Here is a 23,525-nt window from a genome sequence, read left to right as displayed (position 1 = left end):
GAAAGCAAGCAACGTTCCATGGTTGGTTCCATACCAATATGGTTGTGTCCTATGGTAGGACTGAATTATGAACAAACCACTTTTATGAACTCTGACCAGGGTTTTGAATTTTGTTTGTCAAAAAATTTCGGACATGGCCGAAATCACCGAATTTTGCGAAATTTTGCGAAATTTCAACCGAAATTCATTTTTAGACTATTTTAAAAATACTTTTAAATATATTTAAATTATTATTTTTGAAATTTTCAAAATTCGGAGGTGGCGAAATCACCGAATTTCGCGAAATTTCGCCGAAATTTTGAACACCGACTCTGACTCACAGTCTCTGACAAAATGTCCAAATCTTATCTGTTCACTACTACAAAGGCCACGTACAGAACAAAATCTGTCAGTCAGACCATATATAAGTCAAGCCTAACCTTATACAAAATCAAAATTCTATATCGTCCATGCAGAAAGAGCTGGACAGCTGGTAGCTTCTTATATATATTTTTATCAAGACAGAGCAAATGATAATAACACATGGTATTAATCACCGATCAACATGGACAATTTGACAACAATCAACATGGAAACATCAACTGTAGGAGAATGCAATGCAAACTTATATGTATTTTTCCAATAATTTAAGATAATTTCATCCAGGCCTACATCCTCAGAACAAATGCTTTATTTCTATAAGCTGGAGGCCTGTAAGAGCTAACGAACAACCTCAAGAGACCAAAAGAGAGGTAGGGATCCATCCACGTAGCATTGCGTAACAGTGTATGCAGACCAAAGAACTATGCTTGGGCTCTGACCCATCTCTCTAAGCCTTGATCTCCTTGCCAGGAGGGAACTTGCGGAACTTGGGGAAGAAGAAGGGGTTCTTCTTGATCAAGGGGAGGAGCTTCTTGAACTTCTCAGGGTCCGTCTCGGGGTTCTGGGTCTTCTGGTCGGCAGGAGGATGGTAGACCGGCGTCGGGTGGGAGTGCTCCGGAGTGGGTGGCTTGTACTCGGGCACGGGCGAGTGGTACACCGGAACGGGCGTTGGCGGCTTGTACTCCGGCACGGGCGTCGGCGGCTTGTACTCGGGCACAGGCTTGTTGTGGAAATGGGGGATCGCGATGGGCTTCTTGGGGATGTGTGGGATCATGATGGGCTTCTTGTGCAAGAGGTGCTTCTTGTGAAAATGGTCGCAGAGGAACGCGGAGGCGCACTCTTTTGATGAGTAGTGCATCTTGCCGGCGACCGCGACGAAAGTCTTCTTCTTTTCGTCGTGGTCGCTGGACGGCCGGACGATCCAGGACGGCTCCTGTCCGGGGCATGGCTGGTTGGTGGCGCTGTGGAGCTGCGCGAAGCAGTCCTGCTTAAGCTCGCCGTCCTCACGGAGGAGGTCCGCTGTGAGCGGGACCCTGAAGGCGCCGGACTTGTCAACCTCGCCGAGGGCCTTGGTCTCGAACACGCCGTCGGCGCTCTTGCACTTGACAGCTACTTTTAGGCCTGCAGAAACAAAACAAGGTCAGGAAAATTCGTCAGGTAATCTTTCTCCACAAGATCCTGGAAACACAAGTTTCCCAGCAAAAATGCAAATGATGGTTGGAGGTTGCATGTAGATCAGCGTACCGTTGAATGCTGCCTCAGCTTTCATGTTCTTCCTAGTGCAGTCGGCGCACTTGGCCAAGCCGACGACCATGGAGGCCATCGCGGGCTCTGCAGCATGGGCTAGTACTGCCACTAGCAGCACGGCACCGACGCCCGCAAGCAGCCGGCGAGGCACAGGCCCCATTGTGGAAGCTTTGGCTGGTTCTTGCTTGCGAGTTCAGAAGACTTGAGTAGGTAGCAGTGGATGAATGGAGATCAAGGAGAGGCTGTCCCGGGTTTATATAGGATTCCAGGTGATCGACGGAGCTGAACCGAAGCATCTGGCAGAAGTTATGTACAGCTGCTAGCTAGTGATAAAGGAGCTACCAAAATCTGGCACCGGCTTTGCAGATTTAAGAGTTAATGTGCCGCTCCAAGTTGATCATCCTCTGTCTCCTCCCCAGATCTACCTGCAGGCTATCTACTAGTAACTCCGTCGAATTTTGTTGACGTCGTCCATGGAGATGCATGCATGGATCACCAACAAATAGCTGCATTTAAGGAACAATTATTGTTGAAGCGCTTTGCTAAATTTGTCGTATATATAAGGTGATGAACTAGATTGTAACTAGATCAATATTTGTTCAGTTCAGCTCAAGAAGTGTCCGCTGGTGGTAGCCTGGTACCGGCATTTTTGTAGGCTAGGAAAATTGTACTGAAAAGATGTGAGCTTCTGTTCATCTTTGCATATCTGCATGTTTCATTGCGGAACAACTTGGTTGACCGTCGGGATATGTTTATTTCGGATCCTTTTTATTCTCACAATTTTCAAAGGTCTCCAAGAAACAATCACTACTGAAAAAAAGATTTTTAGGGATAGATAAACACACATTTTTTGGGACGGGTGCGGTACCCGCCCCCGTTCTCGTAGATAAGGCCTTGTTTGTTTTTTTTCAGTTTAAGTCGTAAGTCCCATCACATCGCATGTTTACACATCAATTATGAGTACTAAATATAAATTTATTACAAAACTAATTTCATAAGTCGTGACTTAATCACGAGATGAATCTATTAAGCCTAATTAGTTCATAATTTGATCACTAATTGCTACAGTAATCATGCACTAATCATGCACTAATTATACTTAATAGATTCGTATAGAGGTCTAATTGCAACTTATGCAAATAGTTTTATATTAAATTGGCAACTGAACATTCGAATATTCAATGTGACAGCAACTTAAAAAATCAAACGAAACCTTAAAATATCACTGTTAGGAGTGGGTAATACGTCCGCCCCTAAAAATAATTTTTAGGGGCGGATCATGGCGTGACCCGTCCCTAAAAATCGATTTCTAGGAGTAGGTCATGACATGGCCCGCCCTACAAATCCATGTCCAAAAAAATAAAAAAGGTCCAAAAATCAAAAACAGAAAAATAAAAAAGGAAAAAAATATCCTATAATATCGAGCTACAATTATTTTTGATGAAATATACACACACTTGTATCACCTGGGATCCAAACCGCCTACCTCAAGCCTCGCATGTACCTTCCTTCCTTATTACCACCACACTCAGTCACTTGTGAATTTATGGGGTATGCTATTCTTTTATATTAACTCAGAAATTTATTTGTAGTCGCAGGTGACGTCATCACCCGCCCCTAAAAATATTTTTCTATTTTATCTAAAGTTTCATTTAATTATTTACGTATAGCAAAACAAATCAAAAAAGGTGAAATATCTATGCTAAGGTTATTGTGAACTATAAAAACAAAATATATGCTAAGTATATTTTAGTTAAGATTGTGGAAATCTCAAAGTACCACTTAAGTTATATGAGATACTATATAGCTATAGCTATTAAAGAATTTATAATAATTTTTTTATCAGTAAATGACCTTAAATGAAAAAGTTATCAACTACAAAGTTGTATGTCTTGGCATTCTCTATAATTTTGGTATAAAGTTTTACTTCATCCGATATTATATAAAAAGTTATGATTTATTTTTGTGTGGAACCATTTGTAGGGACAGGCTATGCCATCACCGTATCTAAAAATGCATTTTTAGGGATGAGTGAAGCCGTGACCATCCTCAACCCTACAAATGCCACTATTTTTAGGGGTGGGTCATTGCATCTCCGGCCCCTAGAAATGCTCTTTTCAGGGGCGGGTGATACCATCAACCGCCCATGAAAGTGACGCTCATTTTTATGGGTAGGTGAGGCGATGAACTGCCCCTAAAAATATTTTTCTAGGGCAGGCTGGATGCTATAGTAATTCTGCTCTATTTGTAGCAACGGGTGAAAGTTTGGTCCACTCCTGAAAAAATTGGGGCATTCCCATTTTGTAGCAGTGAATGGTACTTTCTCCATTCAAAATTATAGATCGTTTTGGTAAATCCTGATATATAGATTTTGCTATGCACCTAGATCTAGATAAACACTATGTCTAAATACATGGCAAAAATTATATATCTTAATTTACTAAAATGACCTACAATTTGAAATGGACGTAGTAAGTAGTAATTGCAAGGTTGTCTCTTGGTTCCAGTTGGTCGGTCCTAAGAGAGTGTGACATATTTGAGTGCAATGTTGCAAGCTCTGAAGCTGGACTATTGACTAGATGTGTGCCCTCATTTATTTCCTGGGCAACGTTGAGTAATCCTGAAGGTTCGAAAATTCTCAATGACCTGGGGTCATGTGTGGCCCAGCATCCGTTTCTTTTCTATTGTCTATATAGGCACACGAAAAGTTTACTATATGACATGACTGTGCGGCTTTTGTCAGAAGGTATCGATGCTTATTTGTTTTTCATCGCGTGACACCTCCAGATTTGGTCTTTGAGCAACTCTCACATAATGAAAAAAACTTCTCATATATAATGCCGAGGTTCTAGGGGGTAGGGAAGTGACAGTGACTCTGGATAAGCTTGTGGCGGGAAGACAGAACCCAAGCTACAGGCAATTGCTTGCCTGTGTGTGGCCATGTGCCATTAGTACTCAAGTTTTGTGAAAAGGCATCCGAAAAATGGAGAGGCCCTGTAGACCGCTTGGTGGCTTTGTAGGTGGAAGTCGTCTCTTTTTTTTTTCTTCAGTTGAGACGCTTCCAGAGTTAGTATTGGGGCATTTGATCAAGAAACTTCCATATGTGTTTATTTTCTCTTAGATAATCCTTTTGTAGTATGTATCTCGCAAAAAAAGTATCTATAAGCAATTTTTCCGGGCACTGAATCAAGCTCAATTATGAACTCATCTTGGTGCAGCTTGATGTGCCTCTATATTTCAACCTATGAATTGTCTCGGAATGTCAGATGATGTCTTGTTAATTCCTTGCGCCTTCCGCACTCCTTTATGAGGGAGTATTCCTAGTTGTCCTTGCTTGTGAACCATTTCTGATATTTGCACCAATTTCTCAATATTACTTATAAAACATGTTGACAAAATATTACTTATTTGCACCAATTTCTCAATATTTGCACCAATATTTCTGATATTATTATTATGAAATAAAATTAATGCATATAAATGACCTCTAACTTTGGGAACATATTAGGTGCAAACTAATCTCTCCGTGCAAATTATGGAAACTTCAATCTGGATCATCGGATCAACATCCAAGGGGCATGGGGTATTGGGTAATTTTACAATCTGAACTTATCCTTGGATTGGTAATCACACTTTTGCAAATCCCCCCTCCCACCCCTCTGCGCCCCTCCCCTTGGATGTTGATCTGATGTCCCAGATTGAAGTTTCCATAGTTTTGGCCCAGATTGAAGTTTCCATAGTTTGCATGGAGAGGTTGGTTTGCACCTAATATGTTTCCTTTAACTTTTTACTAAATGAAATATGGTTGAATCATTGTTGATATTGGGTTTCTTAAAATATCTACAGGGGCATAGTAGAGTCATTACATCTGCTTGTAATATGCATTGCCCAAATTGATTCTTTGTTTTTTTTTCCATATTTTTAATGAATTTTATATGGAAATTGTTACGAATGGATAGTTGATATGTTGAGGTAGGCTCAAAGGGCAATATATAGAGTACAAGAGACATAAGAGACCCCAAACTCTAGACACTAGGATATTAAAAAACTACCTTGACTATTATATCCTTAACACCTTCTCCCGATCAAATGCAACATGAATGCAATGTCATTGCATTTGGAGAGTTGATACTAAGCATGAGATTAAATAAAAAAGAAACTGATACATCCAAAGTTTAAAATCAAATATGTCATCAAAGCGTGCAGCTCTTGAACATGTTGATGTAGACGATCTCCTCCACAAGAGTGTATTGTCTTGACTACCGTACTTCATCAAATAGTCTGAGTCTTCACAAACCACTACGTCGACTCCTCAAAGATGAGTCTTGCTTTGGAGACTTTGAACTTGACAATAATAGTAAGATGTCAAACAAGCCAAAGAGAGGAATGAGAGACCACTGCTGCAAGACAATAGGCAGGAGGATGACATGATGATGATGACAAATAAACGGCCATTAATCATGATGTGGATAAAATTGCTTCGAAAGGGACTAAGAGGGGCATTGTCGCACCACAATGATGATAACGAGATTAGCTAAATCAACGGGATTCAACTAACCATAAAAAAGAAGAAGAAATTGGCTGACTGACAATGAATTTATGGACACACACAACATTGCCGAGCTGAAGATGTGTAGTGGACTTGGATAGACAATGGTGGAGCAGAAGATAAACCAAGATGACTTGATATTGTAGACACTAGTAGTCGGACAGATGCTATATAGCAGCAGCAAAATGCACTTTGCCTCAAAACAGCAGCAGAACAAAATATGGAGATGTTCAAGCAGCTGATAACTTGAAGTGTAGAAGCACCACATATCCAGGAGAAAGCCCCATAGAACAAGAATATGAAGAAATTCTCCCAATTTAAGTAGCAGCCTACAGCAATTTGGAAACAAGATAATGGTAATGGTGAAACGAACAACCACTTGCAGATGCACATAAGAGATGATGGGCAGAGAGCTGCTACATAGAACAAAGGGCATTAAAGGATGACATCGTGGTGAAATCATGGAGTAAACACAAGGAAACAAGCTGCTTGGAGATGATGCAGTAATGGCATATGCCACCAATTTGATCCAATGCTACTACTGAATTAGGGGGTCACATGAGAGCAAAGCAGTAGCAAAGATGACAGATAATCCCTTCCTCTGTTCTCTCCCAAATAAGCAGCACGAAGCTACAGCAAAGGATGTGACTGATTGGAAGAGAAGAGATGAGCAGAGATGGAAAATATCCCGCTGGGAAGAGGAGCAGAACATCCACGGCAACAGATGCAACACGCAAGAGACAGCCCGCAGATCGGTAAACACAGCCACCACACGAGGAAGCAGGCGGTGATCCGCAGACGAATGAAGAGGCACAACGAGGGGAAGGCGTTAGCGGGCCTGCAGTCGGGCAAAACGGCACGGCTCAAGCTGGAGTCAACACGGAGGGAGGAGCTGCAGAGTCCGTGGCCCAACGCAGGGGGAGGCGGACGGCGGTTAGGTGGCACAGAAGGAGCGGATGACACGGACGGGCGCGGTGGATGTGGATGAATCTGCTGCAATGGGTTGCAAACATAGGGCCGTGATAGGCGGAGGAGAGAGGCTGCTATGGGCCGCGGAGGAGGGGCCGTGACGGGATGCGTCAAGATGACGAGGCGGCATGTCGGACGGCTTCGCGATTGGCAGAGGTGAGGATGGGCTGCAACGAGTTAATGGCTGCAACGGGCGGCTCCATGATGCAAGGGAGGACGACGACGGCGACGAATCGACACGGGGACGAGCTGCAATAGGTGGCGGAGAGGACGACAACGGTTAGGGACGGATCCATGACAGGTAGAGGCTGCTGCTCCCCTCCCGCGACTAGATAGACAAGAGAGAAGAGATCTTGCTGCTGCTGCTTAATCTATACTATAAAGGATGAAAGAATTGAACCAATGTTAACCCACCCATCTTTCTCACAAAACACTTTTTCAAGGCTCACGTGGAAGGGCTAGACACTTGAGAAGATTTGGTGGAAAACGTCATCAGAGAAAATGATTCTGCCCAAATTCCCCTTTTTTCCCACCACCACGAGACATACCCGCCCGCCTGTACCCGTGCCCCATCCCCCGCGTGATTTCAGCATCGTTGGTCGCCCGTCGCCCCCTCCCCCGCGCCCGCCAGTCGCACCTGACCCTCCACCGCCCCACCGTCAGTCGCCGCGCCTCCACAACCATTGCGCCTCGCCCGCCGCACCACGCGGCGTCGGTGGCCCCTCGACGCCGCCGCCCTCGACGTCGCTCCTCCTCTTCTCCAGACATCGCGCCCTCCCCCGCGTCCGCCCGACGCGCCTGACCTGCCGTCCGGCCTGACCCCCCCCCCCCCCGCCGCACCACGCATTGCCTCATCCGCCGCATCCACTGCATTGTGCGCCCATCTCCTCCCCGGCCAAGTGATACAGGCGGCGTGGTAGCTGCGAGCTCCTCAGCTGTGAGGCCGAGGCTGTTGACGATAAAATTGGCATGACTGGTCATACTGGTCTGACCGGTATGCATAGACAGGTCAGACCGATCAAGGTGACTTTTCCAAAATTCAGATTTGACTTCACCATTGGGTAGCTTTCGTCGAGAATATCAAAATGCATACATGGAACATCCAATTTGGACTTCGGATGAGAGAGTTATGGCTCCGGGAAGAATTGACTCAGACCCAGACCAATCAGACCGGTTGGCAGGGGCGGTCAGACCGGTCCGGACAGCACAGTCTGAGTTAGAAGTTGTATTTTGACACGAAATTAATTAGGTTTTCGACTTCTAATGAGGTAAGACCATCTCTCCCTATAAATATAAAGGGTTACGGCCGATTGAGGGTATCCAATCGATCAAATACAAAAACATTTATCTTTTTACTTTCTTTTTGCCCTAGCTTTTTCCCATCTACTACTTACTATTTATACTTTGTCTCTACGTCGATCATGGACATTTTAGGTGGCCTGCCGACCCTAGAGCAACCCTGCGTACGCCTGCCCCGACGGGTCCTTCCCGGACGAGGTTTGTTGGTTTCGCCGCCGGCCTGCCCGGCGATAACCGGTCTGACCGGTATACCCGACCGGTCTGATCGTTCTGAGCATCGGAGCTGCGTTGTGCCGTCGCTCGCTGCGCGTTCGAGCGCTTTAGTGTGTTGGCCCTAATTCTACGCTAACATACTTTTTGGCGACTCCGCTGAGGATCAGAAAGAATAAATCGGCTGTCATGGCCAGTATTCCTAAACCTGGTGATATTGATGCCGCCAACATCCAAAAACCGACTGTTCAGCAACTTTTGGCTGAACATCAGAAGGTTCTTGATGGCATCCAAAAGAAGAAGAAAAGAAGGAGAAGGAGATCCAGAGGCTAGAAGAAGAAGCCATGAACCAGTACATCTCGCACTTCTCCATCGACCGACAAGGGAAGGTCACAACGGATGCTGCCTTCGATGCTTCACAGTTTGAGGTAAACTTCGATGAGAACAAATAGCATGTCCTTAATTCTTAAATAGCTAATGCTATAGATGATGTTGTTTCTTCTCATGTGAATAATAAATTAGAATTTATTGGTCAAAATATGCATGATATGTTTGATAATCATTTTAGCCGAATTGAGATACATCTCGGTATGAAGTCTGTCGGTAATGATGTGTCTACGTCTAATACCGATAAGACAACTGGTGGTTCGGCAATTCCAACTAATAATGCTATTATGACTAATTCGGCTAATCAGTGTAGCCAAATTAATTATAATGCATCACCTAATGCCAATGTACCAATTGAGTAGCAAGTTCGTTGCAACATTCTACACCGCTGGACTTTGCTCAACATAATAATACACCGATCACAAATCGGCTTAACACCGATGATGTTGGATCAGGTAGTATTAAAGAGGAGGTGATTAAGATATTTCAGCAAACTTTTGGTGTAGAGCCTAAAGCCAAATACCGATCATATTAAAGACCATACCCTGAGAATTACGATTATGTTGCATATCCTTAGGGGTTTAAAATTTTTGAATTTGTTAAATTCACTGGTGATGATAGTAGAACTAAATTGGAGTATATTGGTCAATTTATTATACAATGTGGTGAAGCTAGTACTAATGACATTTACAAATTGAGGTTATTTTCTTTATCTCTATCGGATGCTGCATTTACTTGGTTTATTTCATTGCCACCCAATTCAATTTTCACTTTTGCTGATTTAGAGCAGAAATTCCATGATTATTTCTTTACTGGTGAAACTGAATTGAGATTGTCACATCTTTCATCGGTTAAACAAAATATACGTGAAGGTGTTTCTGACTATATTAGAAGATTTAGAGATATTAGAAACCGATGCTATAGTTTGACAATTTCTGATAGAGTTTTGGCTGATCTAGCTTTTGTTGTTTTACTTGATTTTCATAGAGCAAAGCTAGAGGGACAAGAATTTCTAGATGTTAGTCAAGTCCTACAAAAAGCTCTGGCTAATGAAAGCCGAGCTAAAGAAGCTAGAGATTTTTAAAAGTCCAATGAAAAACCTAATCGTCCTGTTTATGTGCTTGGGTGTGATTCCAATTGTTCGGACGATGAAGGTAAAGATGTTTATACCGCTGAATTTGTTTGGCCCTCCAATGATAAACCTTGCGTTTGCGGTTCTCTGAAGCCGTTTTATGAAGATCGGCAAGAAAGATTTACTTTTGATGTATCCAAATGTGAGAGAATATTCGATGAATTATATAAGAATGGATACATTAAGATGTCGCATGTCATACCGCCGATCGAAGAATTAAAGCGGCAACCTTATTGCATATTTTATAATACTTTCTTTCAAGCGACTAATGATTGCAATGTGCTTCGGAGACAAATTCAATCGGCTGTTAATGAAGGCCGAATAATTGTTCCACAAATGAAAGTGGATCAGAATCCTTTTCCTGCACATACACACATGCTTGAATTGAATAATCCTAAAGTGTTAATTCGGCCAAGTCAAGACGAATCAGCGAAAGGAAAAAATATAATTATTGGTGAAGAGAGATCTGAGCTTTCAAAATCTCATCAGGAGGTCCCAGCAAAGAAATCCCCTGAAGTTTCATTGAAGAATTCAGCGCTCGGGGAGCAAGAACAGAAGAAGGATGTCAGGTCTGCTAAGACCGGTCTAGAAACCGGTTTGACCGGTCGCTCTGGGGGTTCTAGAAAAAATTCCAGAAACAGTAAGGAGAAAGAAAGGCCGGGTTTTAAAGAATTCTTGGCCAAATATGAGAAGAAAAGAGTTGTCCAGAAGTAGAAGGGATGACCAGATAAAGTTGAGGGTACAAAGCCATCATTGAAGTCTCAAGAGCAATCGAGTTCAAGCCAAGGTAATTCATTTAATGAACCGATTGCTCCATGGTATTGCTAGTATCCTTGTTATATGCCTTTGGATTATAGTAGGATGCACATGCAGTCATATCATATTCATTATCCTCCTATATATCCAAATTGTGCTTCACAAAGACCGATTTATGATAATATGGTCAAAAAGGACATTAATTGCAGCAAAGAGTATGAAAAGGGCATGGAACAAGATTCGAAATATTTAAAGTCAAGGTGCTGCCCCTCGGGTTTGTCTCATACTCAAAAAGAAGATTACAATGTTTGTGCAATAAGAAATCAATGGAGCAACGAGTTGAGGTCGTGCCGACAAGGTCAGCAACTACAAAGAAGATATGGAAGCCAAAGCAAGTTATTTCGTCACCAGCTTGAATTAAAAGCTAGTTATGGCCGATAGTCTTTTATCGCCCTTAGTATAAAATATGGCCGATGTTTTATTCATCGCCCTTAGACAATTTTGGTCCAGAAGAGTGTTCTTTGGCACACAAGTTTTGCCAAAGAACAGGGGGGCATATGTTGACGACCAAAATTGGTATGATTGGACATACCAGTCTGACCGGCATGCACAGACCGGTCAGACCGGTTAAGGTGACTTTGCCAAAATTCAGATTTGACTTCACCATTGCGTAGCTCTCGTCGAGACGATCAAAATGCATATATGGAACGCCCAATTTGGACTTCGGATGAGAGAGTTATGGCTCCGAGAAGAATTGACTCAGACCTAGACCGGTCAGACCGGTTGGCAGAGGCGGTCAGATCGGTCCGGACAGCCCAGTCCGAGTTAGGAGTTGTATTTTGACACGAAATTAATTAGGGTTTCGACTCCTAATGGGGTAAGATCATCCCTCCCTATAAATATAAAGGGTTACGGCCGATTGAGGGTATCCAATCGATCAAATACAAAAACTTTTATTTTTTTACTTTCTTTTTGCTCTAGCTTTTTCCTATCTACCACTTGCTGTTCCTACTTCGTCTCTACATCGATCAAGAGCGTTCTAGGTGGCCTGCTGACCCTAGAGCAACCCTGCGTGCGCCTGCCCCGACGGGTCCTTCCCGGGTGATGTTCGTTGGTTTCGCCGCCGGCCTGCCCGGCGACAACCGGTCTGACCGGTATACCCGACCGGTCTGACCGGACTGAGCATCGGTGCTACGTTGTGCCGTTGCTCGCTGCGCGTTCGAGCGCTTTGGTGTGTTGGCCCTAATTCTGCGCCAACAGAGGCCTGCTGGGTAAGAGCTCCTCAGCTCCATGCCAATCTCCTGCATACGATGTGTTCGTTGAAATGCATAATAGAAGAATTCAACTTCTGTAGGTGTTCCTCTATAGATGATTCGAACATGCTTTCTCCTCTATAGATGATAGATGATTCGAGAAAAAAATACTCTATAGATGAGTTGAATTATTTTATTGCATTTTATTTTGCTATATATTGACTGGTATGAACTAATCTAATAACATGGACTTCCAACTCATATCTTACTTGTGCAATCTGTTTCTTGCCAAAGTGAATTTGCTTTAGTTGGTTGATCTGCAATTTTGATGCTTTAGTGTGCTCACTATATTTTGATCATCTTGATGTATGTCCAGACATAGCATAATTGGCATAATTGGTTTTGATATCATAATTCTTATCTAAACTCATATAGGCATCTTGGCACTGTGGAAATACGTGTAATCGCTTGCTGACGAGGACAGATACTTCCACAGCGTCCAAGGCTTCCGCGACGACCACGACGTCGACCAAGCTTGAGCACGGCGTTCCTGCATCCATCCACCATTCATGGATCAACGCCGGCCGCTTGAAGTAGCCGCTCCCACAGGTTTGGCTTGGATAATTTCTTCACACATAGATCCTTAATTACCACTATTTTAGTACTGGAATCTGTGTCATGAATATTTTGTTGTAATGTTCAGGAGGACAAGCGAAAATGCTTATGTTTGTTCACATAAGCCCTGAAACAGATGCTGTTGGTGAGACGATAAGGACCTTAAAATTTGCTGAACGAGTTGCCTATGTTGAGCTTGGTGCAGCAAAAGCAAATAAAGAAAGCAGCAAGGTTAGAGAGCTCAAAGAACAGGCGTCTACTTACTTCTTATTGCTTATTTCTATAAAAAAAAGGCTATTGATGAGCCGAAATTGAGATTTATAAGTGATGTTATTTTTGCTCATTTCAGATTGCTTGCCTTAAGGCTGCATTGGCTAAGAAGGAAGGAGAACCGGAAAACATCCTAAGCACACAGTCAAGCCCAGGCATATACAGAATTAGAAAAGGCAATTCAACACCTATATTTCCTAAAGATAGGCAGCTAATGGAAGAAGTCGTGAACCTAGCGTCCTGTTCGGCTGGGAAAGTCTGGCTGGCTAGAGCTACGGCAGAAGCAGGCCAGCCAACCAGCCGGTGCTCTGGAGAGTCTGGACGGGGTGACTGAGAGAGACAAAAGGAGGGTGATCTGGCCGCCGAACAGCTGGCTGGCCAACGGGAACGGTACAAACAGCCCAGACAGCCGCATAATCCACCAGCCCAGCATACCGAAGGGCTGTAGAGGTGATTCTTTTTTAGTTTCTTGTAAACTGCTACTTTTTTTTTTAATTTAAGCCATTGCTGTGCTCAAAGACAGCGATGCTTATTTTGCACCCCAAATTAGCCAAATGTGGCATTTTTCCTTGAAGTTTTAGTGGAATGGTTGCGCTCACAGTTGCTTGAGAGGAAGATCGAAGCCCTCGAGGATATGGCCACTAAGGTGAGAGAGCTCTTCCTAATTGATATTACGTGGAGGATTAAGTCAAATTGTTGTGGTTTTCTTGTTATTTCCTATCTCCTACTACATAAAAAAAGCACGAAGTTCTGTCGACTCTCGCGTGTGTCCGCTCCTCCGTGAGTCTACCTGCCGCTCGCGCGAAAAAACCGTCGCGCACGGCAGTTCCCAGCTCGGGCAAAAAAAAGGGCGAGGCGCATCGGCAGGTTCCCCGTCTCGCGATCCTCCTCCCCGTCGCCCTTTGCCTCGCGCCGCCCTTCGCGTGCGTCCGCCTCCGCCGCCGCTCCCGCGTCGCCCTCCGCCTCCCAGCTCGACGGGGCCAAGCCGCTAGCTGCCGCGACGCCCTTCGCCCCCCAGATCGCGTCGGCCCCCTCCTCGGCCGCTGACTCGCGCGGTGTGGTCGCCATCTCCGCCGACTCGCGCTCCTCCTCGCGGCTTCCCGCGCCGCCCTCCCCGAGACACCCTGCGACTCCCGCCGCCGTCCTGCTTTCGTCGTCCTGCTCTTCCTCGCGCTCGTCGTCGCGCCACCGACATCCTCGAGCCGGAAGTCCCCCGCCTCCCCGTCCCGGACAACATCCTGCTCCAACCGGGGGTCCTCGCGGCGTCGTCGCCATCCCTGGGGTCCTGCGCAGTCTCGTGGGCGGAGGACCCGCTGCCCGATCGGTGAGTGCCCCCACTCGTTGCTCTCGAGTTCGAGTGGGATACGGGTTCGACTTCCGGGGTACAGAATCGAGGGTTTTGATGCTGCACTGCTTCGTGGTTTCGAACTATTCTCATATCGTTTCTACCTAGATTTAATACATTGAGATGAAATTTGGGGGAGAACGTCGGCCCTCTGGAAGTTCCAGACGGACTAGCCCCTTTAATCCTCCATCTATCTCTAGATCTTAGTCTCATTTCTGGAGAAAACTGTCTAATCCCCTTCTTGTTCATTAGAATTACCATTTATTCATGATAACTAAATTTAGGCATCCAAGGGAACGCTATGCCCTGGGCATAAGCAAGTGATACTATGCCTGCACATAGGCAAGGGCTGGACTCCCTTTCTAGCCTCTGAATTTTGTTGCTGGAGTGTTGCCATGATGGACTAGGTCGATGCTTGGGTTCTTCCTTTCTTGACCAGAGGAAAGGGAAGATAGAGGAAATGGTGCCCGTGATTGCACTGTTACCTTTGTCAGTTAGCTCTGAACACATAGTAAATGGTACTGGACAATACACAAGATATGAATTATCGATGGCATTGTTTGTATGGATAAACAGGTGTAGGACCAAACCACTTCCGCACCGTGTGTATTACCAAAACAGTATGATATGATTGCTTTATGGCCTGAATTTAGCTTCTGTGGTTGCATTTGTCATGGTGGTTTGATCGAAGCAATGTAAACTGAGCCCAGAAAGCTTTGAGCACCAACACTATGTTTTTTTAAAAAATTCTGGATCTTGATAACTTGGAAAAGATGATAGCATAAGTTATAAATTTTTGCGGGGGCATTTTTTCCTGTTTTGATGTTGTAAAAACAAGTAATAAACTTTGGTGGGGGGATTTTCCTGTTATTGTGTGGTGTCTTTGACAGCTTTACAATTGAAGAATATTGGCATTGAATTCAGGAACCATATGTGGTAAACAGATTTGAAGTTTTATTGAATTTTCTTTTGAGGGACGGTAATGCATACTTTGTATTGCATTAACTACAGTTATCAGTGGGCTAATAACAGACTTGCAATTAAGGAACAATAACTTATTGGTGATAATGTCCGATTCATTTGTGTGGTAAGATGTTAATAGGATCATTCAATACTAGGTATTTCCCTTCTGTTGCACTTTGATCATTTACAGCCTTTTCTTGCATAGTTGAATAGGTGTAATTATGATGGAAATGTTTCATGCGTTTGTTTCCAAGATGTTGCTGCATGGCTTGCCGCTCAGGTCATTATGTTGCAGTCCGTGTTGGAGAGTTCGATCGATCGATTGACATTTTGAATGTTTTTTTTTCATGCGGTGAAATCGAGCTCACCCCACCCCTTTCTTCAGTTTCTAATCCTGTCTCATCTGTGCCGATTCCTTCCTGTCATGCTACAAAGCACATGGCGTTTGCAAACCTTTGGTGTTGGGTGATCACCATTATTGAGGGTAATGCAGTGGCTGAGGCTAGGCAGCGGTAGTCGGGTACATCAAGTTGTATGATGGTTTGCTAGGAGTACAAATAAACATTAAATATCTTGTAATTCTGCCCAAAAAAATTCTGTTTCTGAATCAGATATGCTCTTCTTCTACTCAGACGAAGTTATACTAAGAACCTTGTGTTTCCACCAAAGTCTGATAAAAGGACTCCATGGAAACAAACTGTTCTCGTACTCCATTGGGCGATTTGACGAACCACAATGATGGAGGTAACTAATGAATAAACATACAACACAATAATATGAGGGATTACTTGCCTCTAATAGAGGGACTGACTATATATGTTGCTATTTACCCTGCAGGGGCTGAGAGGGAAAGGGAGAGAGCAAGGTATGCAGCAATGTCTCAGTCTGAGAAAAATGCGAGAAATTTGAGGCAGCGTGAAGCGCGTCAAAAAACAAAAGGTGCTGGTGAACTGAATATTTGTTGCCTACCTTGGGTGGATCAACATTCCATATGTTGCTATCATTTAGTTGCATCTTTTAATACTCCTATCTGCTTCGTGCTACGGCTCATGTATTTCTACTTTTGTTTACTAGATATGCTATAGAATGCGGCTAACTTTAGATTTTGGTGTTGGGTGTTTCAGAATGTCAAAATCCTATGGAACTGCTTTGATGTTCTATTGTTGTGGTTGTCTCAGTAATAAAATGGCTTCTTTGGCTTCTGGTGTATTAAGTTTTGGTTGCATGCTAAATCGTGGAAATCTTAGGATGCCGATCAAAAGCTCCTTGCATCGTTATCACTGGAGTTTTTAGAATGTTTAGGGCTATAGGCCTTTGTGTTAGTTTCGATGTTACTCATTCATTTCAGTGTAATCTTTGTTTCCCCACATCCTTGCATTGTCGGCTTCATTTATTGCTTGACCATCTAGGTATTTTATAGCTCTTGACCAATGACCAGACTCCCAGATCAATTAATTGTACCTTTTAATACTGCAAACTCCATCATCATACAACTCACAATGGATCATTGAATATGCGGCAAACTCTGATTTTTGATTATGCGTGGTTTACAGAACATCATAATCTCATGGAAATAGTTGATTCTCGTGCTCCATTTGGCGACTTGACAAACCAGAGTAATGGAGGTAATTATTAATAGAAGAGGTTACTTGAGTTAAAAAGATAGACACACTGACTATATATGTTATGCTATTTACACTGCGGGGGCTAGGAGCGCACCCAATCCACAGCCAGCAACCAATGATAGTAAGCATCGAAAGCAGGAAAGGGATAGAGCAAGGTATGCAGCAATGTCTCGAGAAGAGAAGAATGCGAGAAATCTGAGACAGCGTGAATCACGACAAAAAAAGAAAGGTGCTAAATATTTTTTATTTGTGGTGTTACAAATGGATTATATGTAATCAAGAACTTCTGCATATGGTTCCCACGATTCTGAGCACCGAAATAATATGTATTACTAGCCTAATACGTACCATGTGAAGGCCATCTTGATGCTTTTTCTGAAATGGTATATAGTCCTCCATATGGTAGGCTTAATTGCAGTACATTTGTACTGTACCTTTGTGATGCTTCGAACCAAATCTGTTATACTAAGATTAACTTTTGGGTTGCTTGTGAAGATCAATGAGCCAGAAAATATCATGTGAGTTGTGTATTCGTATGAAACTTATTCTTGCTAACCATAGCAACGCACGAGCATAACATCAGAAAAATAATGTGATGCCAATTACAGTTTTTAAAACCCAATTTGATGGTGAAATTTTTAGTTAGACTTTTATTAACTTTTGTTCTTATTTTTGTACAAACTATTTGTAGAGGAGGCCGGTGCATTGAACAATGAAAATGTGGACCCTGGTAAAAGTAATGATCGCCTCCATAACAAAGAAAATGCTGACGATCATGAGCGATCCTTCCAATCACCAGAGCTAGGTGACAAGCTTGCTCATGAACTGTCTCCTGAAGTCTCTGAAAAGACGATAGACAACCTTGATTCTCTATCACATATTAGCACAAAAAAGTCAAGGAACACATACAAAAGGGAGTGGTACAAAAAACTGACGCCAGAGCAAAGAAAAGTCAGAAATGAGCACGAGAAGATGGCATGGTCGGAGGGGAATAGAGCGTGCAAAAGAAGACGAAGTGCGAATAGACAGCAGCCTCACTCCATTGCCATGGAGAATCCATATTATGTCCCTGAAATTTTGGATCCAGCTAAGGATGGTGCAAAAATAGGTGCTGAAGTAAGTGCAGCCGATGTGACTATACCCCAATTCGAATGGACACCATCCGATTGGACGCCAATCTACATACCACCATCACGTGAAGAACAGTCACCTGATCCTGAGGCCCCAGAAATGCTTGCTGGCCGCTTAAACCATAGGCATCATGTTACACACGGAGAAAGACATTCATTGTTAACACGTCGGAATCGACATTTTGCATCAAACATGGCTAGAAAATCTTGTCGGACAGTACATGAAGATCAAGGCATTTATGAAGATAATGAGGAAGAAGTCAGTTTACCGCAACCCCCGACTCAATCGACTGATACTATGGAAGGTAGTTACAATTACTACATTTTCATGCTGATACATGTATTATAACTTAAAACCTATTTTTACAAAAAATGGTGTTACATGTTTTATAGATAGTCTTGACCAAAGCAAACCAAAATATAAGGGGGATCGAGCATGTACAAATAGTATAGATGATGGTAATTTCTTTATTTTCTTAGATTAATATTATTATTTCTTTCGCACATGAGATTACCCATTTCATTAACCTGTGTGCCTAACTCACAGCCGAGGATGATTGCGCCAAGGATGATTGTGACAAGGACGTGATATTCGAGGAGGACAACGAGGAGTTTGAAGGATACCGCTTTGCAGGCCAAGGTACATATATTTCCGTATGAAGACAAATTCAAAGATGCTTTTATAGCATCGCTAAATATGTCTAACACGTTACTGCTTAAATACTCCACTTTAGATGACAACACCGAAGAGGAAGTCCCACTCAATGATGCGGATGATGACTCTGGTTCAATCCCAGATGTATCAAATCCATACGACGCAGTGTATGCCAATATGCCTAAGGATACCCATATGTTGGAGCCTGTTGAGAACTGCCCGAAATGCAACGCGAAGAAGTTTGAGTTCGAGCCCCCCGGATTCTGCTGCCACAGCAGGAAGACTGAGCTATCCACACCTGATACACCACCTGAGCTCATGAGGCTGTGGTCAAGTTCAGATGCTGATGCTAGGCACTTTCGTGCGAACAGCAGATTTCTCAATGGGCATATTGTCAGCTTGATCGTATCACCACCAATATGAGGACTGCTGGGGTATACACATTTCGTGCGCATGGCCAAATTTACCATAACGTTAGGTCGTTTGGTAAAGAAGATGGTATGGAACCTAGACATCTGGAACTTTACTTATATGATGATGACCCGAGCCTTGAGTATCATTTCCAGAAGTGCCGGCAGAAGTGCGTAGAGATGGACAAGGAGGTGATTCGGAAGTTGGTCGACATCATGAGTGGCAATCCGTACTCTGAACATCTCAGGAGTTTCGGGTAGAATGAAAATCTAGATGACTATCACGTAGAATTGAACCTTGATCTGCGGTTAGACCAGAGAACATATAACACACCGCTCACATCCGAAGTGGCTGTTGTATGGGTAGAAGGGAGCGAGCGTCAAGGTCAATTCGAGCATAGTGTTCTCCTGCAAGGGAAGGATAGGTCTATACATGGCATCCGGTCATATCATGGGTGCTATGATGCACTCTCGTATCCTCTGTTTTTTCCAAGAGGTGAACTGGGATGGCACAACATGATTCCAAAGGCAGGTGTTACTATGGAAGAAGTGAATGACGCTCATGAGATACGCAGACAATGTGGGCAGGGTAATGGTGATGATGATCTAGGTAATTTATTTTGACATAACTCATGCAGTGTATCGCGTAGGACGTGCAATCATGGTCACTAATACAATATTCTTGTATGTGCAGATTCTGCCAAAAATTTATGTGTGTCTGTACGTGATTACTACTGCTACAAGTTTCAGATGCGGCTAGGAATATTTAACCCAATATTGCATGGCAAGTGTCTTTTTCAGCAGTTTGCTGTGGACACATACGTCAAGATCGAGAGCTCTCATTTAGATTACATCTGTAATAACCAGGATTAGATAAGGGCTGATCTATACCAAGGTCTTGTTAACAGTCTTCATGCCGGCGAGGGTCGAGCAGATGCAGTTGGCAAGCGTACTGTGCTGGGTACGTCATTCATCGGAGGGCCTCGGGATATGAGGCGGCGGTATATGGATGCTATGGCATTGGTGTGAAAATATGGTAGACCTGATATATTTCTCATGATGACCTGCAATCCTAATTGGGATGAGATCAGGAGTTCACTTTACCCGGGCCAGACACCACAGGATCGTCCAGATCTCATCGCCCGGGTCTTCAGGGCAAAACTTGAGGAGTTGAAGAAAAGTTTGCTCGAAGTTCACATCCTTGGAGAGGTCCAGGCCTATGTATATGCCGTTGAGTTCCAGAAGAGGGGATTGCCGCATGCCCATTGGTTGCTTATAATGCGCAACAAGTTCAAACTCACGTGTCCCGAGCAGTATGACCTTCTTATATCAGCCGAGCTACCGAATAAGAAGAAGTACCCGGAGCTGTACAAGATGGTCACCAAGCATATGATGCATGGGCCGTGCGGTTTGCTAAATATCAATTGCCCGTGCATGAAGGGTCGTGGTTCATGCAAGAACTACTACCTGCACCTTTTCTGTGAGGCCACCTCGCAGGGCAAGAATTCTTATCCCATTTATAGGCGACTGATGACGGGCATAAGGAAAAAATCCGGGGCCATGAGCTGGACAATCAACGGGTCGTACCTTACAACCCTTACCTACTGCGGTTGTTCAACTGCCACATCAATGTTGAGGCATGCGGGAGCATTAAGTCTATGAAATATTTGTTCAAATACATATACAAGGGGCATGACCGAGCGTCCGTGGCTGTGAGAGAATCTGACAAGGAGGACGAAAAGGGAAACATCGACGAGATCAAGCAATATAGAGATGCCAGGTGGGTTACACCTCCAGAGGCGCTGTGGAGGATATACGGATTTGACTTGAGTAAGGTTCATCCGCCCATGAAGCAGCTGCAGCTTCATCTTCCTGACATGCACATGGTCTCATTCCATCAACGCCAGAAGATCAAAGATGTGGTTAACCGTCCAGGGGTCGAACAGTCAATGCTGATAGCGTACGTCGAGGCTAATAGGTTACATGAGAAAGCTTGTGGAATCCTCTACCGTGACTTCCTAGAGCATTTTACTTGGCAATCTAATGGAAAATTCTGGCAGTCGAGAAAATATAAAAACCGTGGCCAAGTTGGTAGAATTGTCTCGGCTCATCTGGCTGAAGGTGAACGCTACTATCTTCGTGTTCTCTTAAACCACATCACCGGTGCTACCTCATATCAGCATTTGAGGACGGTGGATGGTGTCTTGCAGCCGACATTTCGAGAGGCCGCAGAAAAAAGGGGTTTGATCAAAGAAGACACCACACTTGATGATTGCCTTACAGAAGCCACAATGTACCAGATGCCGTCCTCACTGCGAAGGCTATTTGCAACGATTTTGGTATTCTGCGAGCCAAGTGATGTGTTCGGGCTATGGAAGAAACATCTAGATGCAATGTCAGAGGACTACCGACGCAACTGTCCTTCCCCCACGGCCGTGGAACAAATGGTGCTGATTGACCTTAGAAATATGTTGCAATCGATGGGGAAGGACATAAAGTTATTCCCACTACCCGATATCGACGGCACCTATGACACAGCAAGCGGTATCCCATGTGAGATCTTTGAGGAGGCAAGCATAGCTCCCAGTGCGGATGATGTGGCATTGTCCGAGTCCTTGAACAGTGAGCAGAGGGCTGCATATGATGAGATCATGGCCATGATTGACATGGATGAAGGCGGTTTGTTCTTTGTGGATGGACCTGGCGGCACTGGGAAGACTTTTCTTTACAGGGCCCTGCTCGCTAGAGTACGTAGTGAGAACAATCTTGCTGTGGCGACAACTACATCTAGTGTTGCCGCCTCCATCATGCCCGATGGAAGAACCGCCCACTCACGCTTCAAAATACCACTTACTATTGAGGATGGTGGATTATGTAGCTTCATGAAACAAAGTGGTACTGCAAAGTTGCTGCGGGGAACATCTCTTATAATTTGGGATGAGGCTACAATGACAAAGTGGCAAGCGGTGGAGGCTCTTGACAAAAGCTTGAGAGATATAATGGATCGGCCGGAGCTGCCGTTTGGTGGGAAGACAATTGTTTTCGGCGGAGATTTCAAGTAGGTCCTCCCTATTGTCCAGAAGGGGTTGAGGGCTCAAATAGTCGATGCTTCGCTGCGGAGGTCATACCTTTGGGATTGGATGCGTCATCTAAAGTTGGTGCGCAACATGCGGGTACAGAGCGACCCATAGTTTGCAGATTATCTCTTGCGCATCGGTGGTGGAACAGAGGAGGTAAACGCTGATGGAGATGTCCGTCTCCCGGATGATATATGCATGCCTTATACTGGAGATGGTAAGGATCTTGATAGATTGATTGAATGCATATTCCCAAAGCTGAATGAGAACATGGCAAGCAAAGACTACATCACTTCGAGGGCGATTTTGTCAACACGAAATGAGCGGGTGGATATGATTAATATGAAGATGATCAGTAGTTTTCAAGGGGACGAGATGGTTTATCATAGCTTTGACTCTGCAATTGATTATCCACATACTATTACCCCTCGGAGTTTCTTAACACCTTGACCCCAAATGGTTTACCTCCACACATGCTAAAGCTTAAGATCGGCTGCCCAATCATATTGCTTAGAAATATCGACCCTGCGAATGGACTCTGCAACGGAATGAGACTGGTGGTACGAGGATTCACAAAAAACTCAATCAACGCTGAAATTGTATTGGGCCAGCATGCTGGAAAGTAGGTTTTTCTTCCTCGGATACCCTTATGCCCATCTGTAAGGATCGATGGACCAAGAGGGGGGGTGAATTGGGCCTTTTTCAAATTCTAAAGCAAGGTAAAGCAACCTTAACCTATGCAATACTAGTAGGGCACCAATTCACCAACCGGATAACTAAACTACCTACACAAGCTAAGAGAGATAAAAACAAAGTAAAGCCTAGCAAGGTAGAGCTAAGTTATGATCTCTAAGTCAAGCTCATGAGTAAATTGCATGAAAGAAAATGCTTGAATAAAGAGAGTGGACAAGAGACGACCGGATTTTTTCCCGTGGTGTCGATGTGTTGGCACACACCCCTAGTCCACGTTGTGACACTCACTAAGAGTCTTGTCACCTCCCATGTCACCGAGACTTGGGCGCTCACTAAGAGTCTCCGTTCACCATCCCGGCGTGGTGGAGCTCAAGCCACGTACAATCTTCTTCTCCGGGCTCCCACAATCCTTGGCAAGCTCCGCGAGAAACACCCCGATCACCAAGATCGCCTAGGTGATGCCAATCACCAAGAGTAACAAGCTAAGGCCTTCACTTGAGCAAGAACCGATCACCAAGAACGGATGCACACTAGCTTCTCTCTACTCAAGTCCTTAATCTTGCTTCTTGATTGATTGAA

The 23,525-nt window shown here is 44.1% G+C and overlaps 2 protein-coding genes across 7 annotated transcripts; one reads left to right on the top strand and one right to left on the bottom strand.

Moving 5' to 3' along the window:
- Positions 1 to 571: 571 nt before the first annotated feature.
- Positions 572 to 1,877, bottom strand: LOC120651350 (proline-rich protein 2-like). Its single transcript, XM_039928827.1, has 2 exons — positions 1,606 to 1,877; positions 572 to 1,482 (listed from the first exon to the last, which is right to left on the bottom strand). Exons 1-2 carry the CDS (start codon positions 1,766 to 1,768, stop codon positions 809 to 811), a joined length of 837 nt encoding a protein of 278 aa, XP_039784761.1. The 5' UTR covers positions 1,769 to 1,877; the 3' UTR covers positions 572 to 808.
- Positions 1,878 to 13,818: 11,941 nt separating this feature from the next.
- LOC120651352 (cactin-like) lies at positions 13,819 to 17,475 on the top strand. 6 transcript variants are annotated; one of them, XR_005666132.1, is made up of 5 exons: positions 13,819 to 14,372; positions 15,792 to 15,876; positions 15,989 to 16,100; positions 16,194 to 16,295; positions 16,910 to 17,475. XR_005666132.1 is itself a non-coding variant. In XM_039928832.1 (5 exons), the coding sequence occupies exons 2-5, from the start codon at positions 16,043 to 16,045 to the stop codon at positions 17,178 to 17,180; spliced, it is 345 nt and encodes a 114-aa protein (XP_039784766.1). In that variant the 5' UTR covers positions 13,831 to 14,372; positions 15,989 to 16,042; the 3' UTR covers positions 17,181 to 17,475. The 6 variants fall into 6 exon arrangements, 2 of the variants coding, with proteins under 2 accessions (XP_039784766.1, XP_039784765.1); XM_039928832.1 differs by lacking the exon at positions 15,792 to 15,876 and having other exon boundaries at positions 13,831 to 14,372; positions 16,910 to 16,981; positions 17,068 to 17,475; XR_005666133.1 differs by lacking the exon at positions 15,792 to 15,876 and having other exon boundaries at positions 13,822 to 14,372; positions 15,968 to 16,100.
- Positions 17,476 to 23,525: the final 6,050 nt, after the last annotated feature.

Source organism: Panicum virgatum, chromosome 9K, assembly GCF_016808335.1.
Source record: "Panicum virgatum strain AP13 chromosome 9K, P.virgatum_v5, whole genome shotgun sequence".
In the NCBI taxonomy this organism is placed as follows: domain Eukaryota; kingdom Viridiplantae; phylum Streptophyta; class Magnoliopsida; order Poales; family Poaceae; genus Panicum; species Panicum virgatum.
This window is presented reverse-complemented; position numbering and strand designations above follow the sequence as displayed.